The 11,460-nt window shown below is 40.7% G+C and overlaps 2 protein-coding genes across 4 annotated transcripts in view; both read right to left on the minus strand.

Moving 5' to 3' along the window:
- LOC121966367 (uncharacterized) overlaps positions 1-3,447 on the minus strand; it is a 5,537-nt gene extending 2,090 nt beyond the window's left edge. Inside the window, exons 1-2 of the mRNA XM_088090844.1 lie at positions 3,246-3,447; positions 1-1,969 (exon numbers count right to left, since the gene is read on the minus strand). The exon at positions 1-1,969 is cut by the window's left edge and continues 2,090 nt beyond it. Coding sequence (XP_087946970.1) covers positions 765-1,969; positions 3,246-3,279 — 1,239 coding nt within the window. The 5' untranslated portion in view covers positions 3,280-3,447 and the 3' untranslated portion in view covers positions 1-764. The remainder of the gene's footprint in view (positions 1,970-3,245) is intronic.
- Positions 3,448-3,611: 164 nt separating this feature from the next.
- On the minus strand, positions 3,612-10,868 carry LOC121958149 (exopolyphosphatase PRUNE1-like). Of its 3 annotated transcripts, none has more exons than XM_042507021.2 (8): positions 10,705-10,868; positions 7,830-7,934; positions 7,529-7,740; positions 7,262-7,446; positions 6,509-6,649; positions 6,312-6,406; positions 4,980-5,141; positions 3,612-4,896 (listed from the first exon to the last, which is right to left on the minus strand). In XM_042507021.2, exons 1-8 carry the CDS (start codon positions 10,741-10,743, stop codon positions 4,432-4,434), a joined length of 1,404 nt encoding a protein of 467 aa, XP_042362955.2. In that variant the 5' UTR covers positions 10,744-10,868; the 3' UTR covers positions 3,612-4,431. The 3 variants fall into 3 exon arrangements, with proteins under 3 accessions (XP_042362955.2, XP_087946964.1, XP_087946965.1); XM_088090838.1 differs by lacking the exon at positions 10,705-10,868 and adding an exon at positions 8,217-8,330; XM_088090839.1 differs by lacking the exon at positions 10,705-10,868 and adding an exon at positions 8,099-8,125.
- Between the last annotated feature and the right edge of the window lie 592 nt (positions 10,869-11,460).

Below are 11,460 nucleotides of genomic sequence, written 5' to 3' on the forward strand. Positions count from 1 at the left end.
TTACGACCTGAGCAAATTAGCATGATTCCTGGGAATAAAGCAATGAGCAGTTTTATTTATTTCGACAGTTTAGAGACGATTGAATGAACGCAGTAAAACTCGAGTTACAGACGAGCTGCAGAAACTGATGTGTCACACTCAGAGAGGACAGCTGCTGCTGGTGTCCCGCTCCGTCCCTCACACGCTTTGAGTAAAAAAAAAGAAAAAACAGATATCAAGGTTACATACAGTGGCGTGCATACAATACTTAAGAGGAAATTACCCAAAAATTAGCAAGAAATTAGGACAAAGTACAAGAAAAATTACCTGATAAAAAAGAAAAAGGAAAGTAAAAAAATGAAAAAGGGAACGACTTGAAAAAAGTGTTTAAAAAAATTATTATTCTGTAAGATAATTTTCAATATATAATCATAATTAACTGGTTATATTATTATTTATTTATTTGATATTATCAATAATATATAATAATATTAATATACAATAATAACAATGGTAATGTACATTTTATTTATTAATTATTCTAAATGATTAATTATAATTATGAATAACTGGACATTTCTCCCGAGCTTAACTTTAAATCGTTTTCTAAATCGACTAATTTCTTGGAATTTGCGGGATATTTTTGCCGAGTTGCTCGTCGTTTTTTTCTCCATATTTCTGAAAGAAATCAAGACGATTTGCTCAAGACTTAAAGGGTTAAATTCTTGTAAACGGCGTCTGAATGCAGCACAAGAGAAGCGATCAGCTGAGTCTCTGCCGTCCGATCAGAGCCGCTCGTCCTCGGCGGCAGCGGCGGCGTGCGTGTGGACGTGAGCGTTGAGCGCCGCCCTCCACCTGAAGCGCAGCGGGCACTGGGAGCACTGGTACGGTTTCTCTCCGGTGTGGATCCTCATGTGCTCCATCATCTTGTCCTTGCGGCTGAAGCTCTTGCTGCAGTCGGGGCAGCTGTGCGGCCGCTCGCCGCCGTGCGTCTGCATGTGTCTCTGCAGGTGATTGGCCGACACCAGCCGCAGGCCGCAGAGTGCGCAGGCGTGGCGTTTGCTGTCGCCCGTGTGCGTCCTCAGGTGCAGCTGGAGGCGCCCTCGCTCTCTGTAGCTGCGGCCGCAGTCCATGCAGCGGAACGGACGCTCGCCGCTGTGGACGCGCATGTGGCTGCTCAGGTGCTCCTTCCTCTTGTAGCACTTCCCGCACTCCACGCACTGGTGGCGGCGCTCGCCCGTGTGCGTCAGCAGGTGGCGCTGCAGGTGGCTCTTGGCGAAGAAGCTGAGGCTGCAGAGCTGACAGGTGAACGGCCGCTCGCCTGTGTGCGTCCTCATGTGCTCCACCAGCGCCTGCCGCTGCAGGAAACACTTCCCGCACTCGTGGCAGCAGAACGGACGCTCGCCGCCGTGAGTCTTCAGGTGAGCCGACAGGATGGACTTACTCTTGAAGCGTTTGTCGCAGTCGGAGCACTCGAACGGTTTCTCGCCGGTGTGCGTCCTCTGGTGGATCCGCAGACGACTCGGCCGGTCGAAGATCTTCAAACACTCGTTACACTGATGCTCCTTCTTCGCTTTGACGTCCGCCCGCACCCTCAGCTCGCCGCCGGGCTTCCTGCCGCCGCTCTGTGAGGACGACGGTTTTCTCCTCACGGCGGTCCGATGAGGACGGAAATCTGGATCCTGACAGCAGTCTTCGTCGCTCTCTTCCTCCACCTCAAACCTCAGGTCTGGATCCTGGCGAGAGTCTTCATCCTCGCCATCGTCCTCCTCCGCCTTAAATCTGGAGCGTCCGTCCTGAAGCTCGTCTTCGTCCAGACGCTCGTCTTCGTCCAGACGCTCATCTTCGTCCTCCTCCTTGAATCTAAAGTCTGGCTCCTGATGGTAGTCTTCATCCTCCTCTTCCTCCACCTTCACCTCCACCTCCTCAAACAGCTGCTGCTCAGAGGCGCCGCCCTCAAAGGATTCTGGGTAATCAGCCCCCTGATCCTCTGAGTGGAGACAAGAGAAAAACATTTTGGTCAAATGTCATTTTCCGAATCGCGATTAACCACATTTTTAATTTTATTATGAAACTGCATTATTTTGTTTCCAAAATGTTGAATTCCAAATTAACGAGAAGAAGTTTCGTGTTTTTGAATGCGGCTTCAGGGGAGGGCCAACTTTTTATATTTAAACTGGCGATTTTTATTCTTAAAAAAGTTGTTCGTGAAATACTTTGTTGATTTTTATTTTCTTTAAAGATTTTTTTGATGTTAAAGAAAAGTTTTGTCTTTTTTTCCTTCAAAAAGTTTTGTCAATATATGATTTTTTTTATTTTTATTAAAAGATTTTGGCTTTTTATCTTTAGGGTTATGGTTAGAGAGAAAGAAAAGTTTTGTCAATTTTTTTTCTTTAAAAAGTTTTGTCAATTTTTGAAGAAAAGACTTTTTGTTAAGTTTTGTCCATTTTTTTAAAGTTGTCGATTTGTAAAGAAAATATATATCGGCGATTTTTTTGCGATTTTTAAAGAAAACTTTTGATTTTTATATATACTGTTTATATATAATGTCTATAAATATATATATATATATAATCACTTTTTGGAAAAAAGACTTTGGCTATTTCTTTTTAAAGTTTTGTTGATTGATTTAGATTTGATTGATTTTAAATAAATTTTATTATCTAAAGTAAAGTTTTGATTTTCCTCTAAGTATCCAGAGGTGCAAAAAGGTGAAAAACAAACAAACAAATTTTGCAAACAAGACTTGCAAAAAAATTGCAAAAAAAATTCTGCACCATCATTTAAAATAAATATAAAATTCTGATAATTATAAATATAGTTTTCTCTAGACCCCCCCACCCCCCCCAAATATTTTCTTTAAAAATCGACAAAACTTAAAAAATAAAATAAAATATTTTTTAAAAATCCGACAAAATCACATGCTTCTCTTTCAGTGCTACTGAAACGACAAAGAATTTGTTGCTGCAACACCTATTTTTAGTATTTTACCTAAATTTTACTGATTAACGGTTCATATCGGAGTGAGGTTTCAAAGGCAGGATTTTAACTTTCAGTGGAGTATTTTCACAGTGAGGTATGAGTACTATTACTCGAGTACGTTTCAGTAATAGAGTATTTTTCCTCCTCTGTTTCTGGAGACAAAGTTGCTGTACTAAACCCATCCTGTCATATTTAAAGTACTTTTTCCCTCCAGGTGTTTCTGATGCTAACGGTGTAAACACTGTGATGAGCCGTTTTCGCGGTTACCTGTCGCTGTCTCTCACCTGTCTCCGCCGCGTGCATCTGTCCCTGCTTCATCTTGTCCCGCCGGTTGTCCCCCGCAGGTGTCCGGTCGGACGGCTCAGAGACACACACACCGGAGAGACACACGGTCCGACTGTCCCGGTAACCGCTGCTAACATGCTAAAATGCTAACACGCTAACACAGCCGTTAAAACCCGTCGCGGGAAATATACAACACTTCCTGTTCAAGCCTTCAAAATAAAACACCCAATGACGAAGTTTATTTTATTTTTTTCTACTGCTTGATATTAATATGCAATAAAGTTTTTTTGTAATGGTTGGGGTTTTAAAACAAACATTTCACAGATTATTCTGTGCATGTAAACAAAGAAAGAACATAAAACAAGTCCGATTTAAAGACAAACACTTTATTTTTAATAAAAATGTCTTCTTTTGAATGTAAATCGAATTCATTAGGATCTTTGCGCTAAAATCATTTTTTGTTGCTTTTTTTTGCTGTATTTTCTGCTTTTTTTGCCGTTTTATTTTGATGCACAAATAACTGCGAACCTTTATTTTGAAGAGTACATTTGTAAACACCTGTTTATACTTCCGCAAGTACTTCAAATGAGAAGTTTTAACCTCTAACGGTGTTTTTTAACCCTTAACCTCCTCACAGAAAAAAGCAATGAATCTCATATATACTGTATGTATGAGAAATTGCTGCTTTTTCCTTTAACAATTTAAATAATGTTGATTTATGAAATTTATTTAAACCTTTTTGCATGTGTTACTTATGCTTTAAATACTTTAATGCATCTTCCTGAAATTACATTTACTGTCAGTTTATTTAACAGTACGCCTGTTTCAGTCCTGCAGAAGTTCTTACCTGTGCTAATATGTGGGTTCAGATCAAGTGGGATTCATCAGTGAGCACACCTGGTTCGAGCAGATTTGGGTGATTAAGAGCGTTTGGTCCATCTGGAGTTCGCTTGTCTTACATTTTATTTTACCAGAAAAGTAAAAGAAAATATGAGAGAAATTTATATGATAAAGTTTCATATCAAATCGTATCGAATCGTATTGTATCTTTTCTTGTCAGATCGAGAATGAACGAATGCAGGACACTCAGAGACACAATCACACCTCACATGATGTAAATGTGCAGCAGAGCCTGTCATCCGGTGTCCGCCATGTCCTTCCTCCTCCTCCTCCTCCTCCTCCCCTCTACTGCTCGCTCCCCCCCGGCTCCTCCTCCATCCCCCCCATCCGGCTGAACTTCTCCAGTAAGGCCTCCTGGTTGAAGCCGCCGTCCAGCGGGCAGCCGTCCACCAAGCTGTTCTTTGGCGCCGGCGGCGTCGTCCTACCATATGACTCCTCCTCCATGTTCCCATAATCCTCTGCTCCCAGCTGCAGCCGGCGTCGGTGGTGGCGAGAGACAGAGTAAACGTGAGACGGGTGGTCGTCGGCTGACTGTTCGTTGCTGACAGGAAACGTGTCAGAGATCATCATGTCCGATTGGTCCAACTCTCTGTGCCGCCACTCAGACAGGAAGTGTGTGAAGATGGGAAGGAGTTTTGTGCGAGAGGCCTGAGCGTTACCCTGGTGATAGGCCAGGATGTCCTTATATGGGCTGCTGATAGGTGAGAGGCAGAGGGCGGGGCTCCGGGTGTTCAAGAGGGCGTGGCTAATCTGAGATATGATGCAAACGGTGATGAGGACCATGACATGTCTAATCCTAACTCTTAATTTAATCCAAATAATCCCACACCTACCTCCAGCCTGTACTGTGAGCTGGAGCTGTAGACCGCCAGCTGCCTGATGGGCTCCTCCGATTGGTCGTTGAAGAAGATCGTCATGGCGACCACAGCGTCCAGCCTGTGCGAGTGACAGATGTCACAGAGCTCTTGCTGCAGATTCACTCTGTGCAGAAACAACTGGAGGCAGAGACGACAGCAGGGGACACGTCACTACAGGCAACTACAACCCCCAGCATGCACCGCTGTCCTGTTCCACAGAGGGGATCAGCAGCCCCCCCTGCTGGCTCAGGGTTTGTTTATTTCTGAAATTACTGAAAATGCAAAACAACCCCCCCCAAACACAGAAGATGTGTCACAGTGAAGTTGACCTTTGGCCTTTGACCTTTTGAATATAAAATGTCATCACTTCATCATTTCCTGTTAGATATTTGCGTGAAAATTTGTCATAATTGGCAAATGAATTCATGAGTTATGGCCAAAATCATGTTTTGCCAGGTCACAGTGACCTTTGACCACCAAAATCCAATCAGTTCATCACTGAGTCCATGTGAACGTTTATGCCAGATTTAAAAAAAAAAGAAAAAAACCCAAGGTGTTCTTCAGATATCGCTTTCACAAGAATGAGATATATGCAAGGTCACAGTGACCTTGACCTTTGACCATCGGGAATCTAATCAGTTCATCCTTGACTCAAAGTAGATGTTTGTGCCAAATTTGAGGAAATTCCCTTAAGGCATTCGTGAGATATGCCGTTCAAAAAAATGAGACAGATGAACTGACAGTGGCCTTGACCTTTGACATAAGACCACCAAAATCTACTCCGTTTATTTTTAGGTTCAAGGGGACATTTTGCCAAATTTGAGGAAACTCCCTCAAGGCGTTCTTGAGATATTGCATTTATGAAAATGAGATGGGTGAAAGGTCAAAGTGACCTTTGATCACCAACATCTAATTATATCATTGCAGAGTCTAAGTGGAACGTTTGTGTCACATTTGAAGGAATTCCCTTAAGGCATTAGTAAGATATTGGTGTCACATGAAATAGATGAATGCAAGGTCACAGTGACCTTTGACCTATGACCACAAAAATCTAATAACTTCATTGTTATGTTCATGTGGATATTTATGCCAAATTTGAAGAAACTTCATCGAAGTGTTGCTGAAATTTACGAGAATGGGAGAGACAAATACGTGGACCAGAGATCTTTATGCCTCCGGCCGCAGCAGTTATTGGTGTGGAGGCATAAAAACAAGCTGAAGGAATGAGTCATTATACTGACGACTGTCACATTATGACCAGAAACGCAGATATTGACTTAAGATATTGATTGAAGAGTAGATTTTTACCTCCAGACTCATGTAGACGTTGCTGACAGCTATTCTCACGTCGCCTCCAGACACCACCGTCATGTTCTTCAGGAGAATCTGCTCTGTGGAGAAACCTGACACACACACACACACACACACACACACACAGAATAACAATGATTTTATTTATTTCTGTGAAATTGTCTGATTTGATCACTGATTAGTCGTGTGTTTACCCGACAGGTCAAACTTGGCGGTGTGCAGGGCGGTGTGCAGAGCACTTCGGTGTGGAAGATCAGGGAACTGCGTCTGCAGCAGTCGGACCATCTGATTGTCTTTAACCGTCCCTTTGCCGCCACTGTCCACCACCATCGCACCTGTGAGGAAGGGGCAGCACAGGAGACACATTCACACCTGCAGGGAGGACAGACAGGTGACCAAACGACATCCCAGCTAACAGGGAACGCCCCTACAACACCGGCTAACGTTACCTAAAAGTTGCAATAGTGATTGAAAGAAAACATTTGAATGTAATTTTAAGGACGTTTATCATTTCAAATAATGTTCCTGTAAAGTTAAATGCTGACTGTGAGGATGTTTCGGTGATCGTGAACGTTCAGAAAATGTGATTGAGGCCTGAGATTAGACAACATCTTTAAAAAACATTTTACTTCAAGAAGAAGGTTCTGGGAACATGACGAAAACATGCTACTGAAAATGTTACTAAAACGTTCAGCGGTTGCATTTAAATGTTCTAAGAACGGTTTCAGAACCAAAAATTGCTAGCTGGGTAAAATTTTAAATTCATACAGTGCATGCAGAGGACACGTTTTCATTTGCAGGTGGGACACAAGTATAGCAAGTAAAGTACAATTACAGGAAGTAGAGTACAAGTACTGGTTGTACAGTACAAGTACAGGTTGTAAAGTTGTGTGTCCTCCTTACAGGTGTGAATCTGAGGACACATAGGAGGTGTGAATTTGTCTCACCGTACAGCAGCAGAGCCAGCTGTCTGTCCAGGATCTCCGGCGCTCTGGACAGAATCCGCGCCGTTACCAAGGTAGCACAGGACGCTACCATCTCCGCGGTGACGGGACAGGAGAAGGAGGCGGTCCTCTGTAGCTGGTGGTGGTCGATGACTTCTATGACCGCCCCCTCCAGGACGCCGTCGGTGCTGAAGAACAGGAATCAACGCTTCAGATTACCAGGATTAAGATCAGGTAAAGGTCAGATTTTGGTGTTGCGATATTTCAGACCTCGGCAGGACGTTGTGGTCCACCAGAGTCAGCGCCAGCCTCCTGTCGCCATGGAGACGGGCCAGGTCCACCTCATCTCTGAACACCAAGGTCTCCGTGGTGACGCCGGACTCTCTCAGAAGCAGGAGGACTTCGGCTCTAAGGTGGAACTGTGACCGGGGAACATTGAGAACCGGAAGAACCGGAGAACTGCCTGGAAGACTGGACGAGGTCTGAGAGACAGAGACGTGATGGTGACGTCACACCGCCTGTCCGTTACTCTGGTATCCCAGCAACGATTTCCACATCAATTTTGTCTCACCCTGTACAGGAAGTAGGCCATCGCCAACGACGACACCACAGAATCCAGGTCACATGACTCACTGCCCAGGACAATGTGGACTCTGTGGTTGCCACGGAAACTGGTCTTGTGGGAGAAAAAGGACACATCAACATCAGATGACATTAGAGTACAAGTTACTGCACTTAGATACAAACGTATATCTAGTTAATTGCCTCTAGAGTCTCCGTGGTTACAGTCCGGTGACTTTAGAAAATATATCACCGTATGCTGATGATACTCCGCTGTACCTTCCTTTAGTCTCAGCTGTCTAACTGGTCATGGCAACGTGACTGCACCCAAGTGTTACTCTCATCCTAATCCTAACCTAACTGGCAGGGACGTTTATTTGTTAGATATCATACAAACCGTTGTATGACGATGAAACGCTCTTCTGTCAGAGTTTTTTTGCTCTGTGAATAACTTATTGATAAAACATAAAAGCCTGTGAAGTGAAATCTGCTGCATGTTGACCCCAGAAATCCCCTCAGACCTTCACAGCGAGCCGAGGAGTCCACTTTAATGTCACACTTCAAATCCAAATATTTGATTATTTGATTTTGCTCCTGCAGTGTCTGGACGCTCGGCTGCAGGTCTGAAGTTCACAGAGCACGTGCAGAACGAGACTGCTGACACATTTAATTTTAAACCTTTGAAACCTGAGCAAAAGCCTGGGAATAGGCAACACGCAGCTTGACAATAAATGGCCCAAACTTTGTCATGAATTAGTAAAAAGTTAAATAAAATTACCAGATAATAAGTGAGAAAAAAAGATAAGTTAAAATATTTTTTAAAAAAAGAAATTAATTTGAAGAATATTTTAATATATATTTAATTTTTCTGTTAAACAATTTTAACATATTAACATACATATTGTTATCTGAACATTTTCCTATTTTTTATAATATATTTTCTTGTCTTCTTTTACAACTTTTTCGCAATTTGTGGAACATTTTTTGCCAGGTTGCTCGTTGCATTTTCCCTCCCATGTTTTCAAAATAAATCAAGCAAATTTTCTCAGGTTTCAGATGTTTAAAAAAGGTGTTTGAGTGCAGCACAAGAAAACTGATGTTGATCCAGGTGTTAAAGGGTTAAAGACAACGCATCCTCAAATAGCTCAGGGTCTCAGGAGGTTAACCACCTGAGCAGCAACATTCAGCCTGACAGTCAGAACAGTCTGTGACAGAAAACATCGCAGTTATTTTAAAACTCACCGCGCAGACTGTTTCACCGAGTGTGTGTGTGTGTGTGTGTGTGTGTGTGTGTGTGTGTCAATATTTGCTTTTTGTCCTGCGTGTCCTCAGCTGACTGCAGGTTTTGGGTAAACACTCAGTGACCAGCTTCAAATAAACTCACATTTATGTTATCTTTTTAAAATTTTGACATCAAAGATCAGCACTGGGTTATTATTATCATTATTATTATTATTATCACTCCAGCAGCTTTATATATGTAATATATTTTACACTTTGTATTTTTCTATATATATTTGTGCCTGTTTTTTTGTATCATGTTGTATAAAAATGTCGGCATTTTATGTTTTTGCAAACCACAGGTTCGTTACATTTGCACGTTTCGTAGGTATCATATCAGCATTTATAAAAATATCTGAGCTGACGGAGAAACGCCTGCTAAGCTGCAGACCACTGCTCAACACCAGCTAACTATTTTACCGAATCCTCCCTGTGTTTTCAGCTGCTTTCCAGCCACCAAACATGAGTGTTTTAGCTGATCTGTCGCTGCTCTTCCGATGGGAATAGTTTCATAGAAAAGCTGATTTTTTACTGCGATATCAACAGCTTCTACAGCCATTATTTTCCCACCAAAATCAAGAATTTTAAGCCAAAACATGATCTTTTGCTAACCATAGAGACGTGTTTTTTGTGCAGAAAAGTTAAACCCAGTTTTGTTGGAACACAAGTTTCGATGTATTCGCTACATAATAAATGTAACATATCTTAACTCTTATTCTCGTGATTGGGTTGTTGTTTGTACTTTATATTATTCTTGTGATGCTGCAGTGACTTCCTGTTTACATGGTTGATTGCTCCTGATTGGACGGTGCTGCCGATGTCTCCTAGCAACAGATGAACACATCACTTGAGTCTTTACCAGCTGAGACATTTCTGAAGTTTTAATGGTGCGAACTGATTTATTAAATCACCAGTTTGAAACCAGTTAATCATACTGAGAAGCACTTTACATATTTTAGGGACTTTATAGTATTTTATTAATATTTATTGTATTTTCTACTATATTTATCTTTCTTGATTTTTGCAACATTTTCCTTTATTTTTTAATCTTTTTTTATATGTTACGCACACAAACTGCAAAGAAAATTCCTTTTATATGTGTGAATGAAAAACTTGAAAAACTACTTTGCATTAAAGCAGATTCAGATTTTTTGTGAGGAGCTGCAGTGACTCATTCATTGTGTAATTATGCACAGCAGCTTTATTTGTTTAGCACATTTCATAAAGAAGGGCAAAGTGATTTACAGAGCAATAAAATACAAAAATATAATCAAGGATTCAGATTTACAATGGCAGAGTAAAGAAATAAGATAAAAGGTCAAATTAATTACTTAATTATTAAAAAATAAAATAATTATTATAATTAGCAAAATAGCAGTAGTTGCAAACATTTAAAATAAAATGCTTTAAAATTCAGTTTTAAAAATTCTGATATTTTATTAGCTCATAAGAAATAAACAACATTGTTTTATTTATTTTCTTTCTGTGTTAAATTTGGAATTATGAACATCAAACTAACACTAAACACACACGCACAAACACACACGCACACACACGCACACACGCACACACACACAGTAGTATTTAAACTTCTTCTCTCTCACCTTTGCTGCAGCGCTGCTTGACATCAGGAAGTCCTGCATGCTTGTTTGTTTGTTTGTTTGTTTGTTTGTTTGTTTGTTTGTTTGCTCTCAGCTCCACAGTCAGATCAGTCAGACTCTCAGAGACTCAGCTGACTGATCTGAGGACAATAACCTCCACTGTCAAATTAAAACAGCAGCACTTCCTCTCTTACCTGTCAAAATAAAACCATTGCAACATGAGGTCGTTTCTTCTTTTAAGGTGGAAATTTTTACAGCAACTTCAAGACATTTTTCAGACCTAGGAAGATGCTGATGGAGAGCACTAGTACTTTAAATAATAATTCGATAAAAACTGGCAGCCATGTGCTTGTAACTCAAACACATTTTTGTCACGTAACAATTAAACTGCCAGCAGATTAATAATTCAATTTAATATAATTATTATTATTGATATTATTAGTTAAATAATGGCAATTAAACACACATTACATAATACTAATACTAATAATAATAATAATAATAATAATAATAATAATAATGAGTATTATTTTACGCAACTTACCTATAGTTTAACTGTATTTCTGTTTCATTTATTTACTCTACATTTACAGTTGTATTGCAACTGCTGCACAACAATTTCCTGAGGAAAAAATAAATACAATTTTCATCTTATCTTATTTTAAAAATAACTCCTGGCTGTGAAGCCTGCTGGAGAGTAAAGAAGAAAAAAAGAAATATTAAAAATGTTATAAAAAGTCCAGTATGATAGGTAACTAA

Source organism: Plectropomus leopardus, chromosome 17 (genome assembly GCF_026936395.1).
Source record: "Plectropomus leopardus strain MGB_pleo_1.0 chromosome 17, ASM2693639v1, whole genome shotgun sequence".
Lineage (NCBI taxonomy): Eukaryota > Metazoa > Chordata > Actinopteri > Perciformes > Serranidae > Plectropomus > Plectropomus leopardus.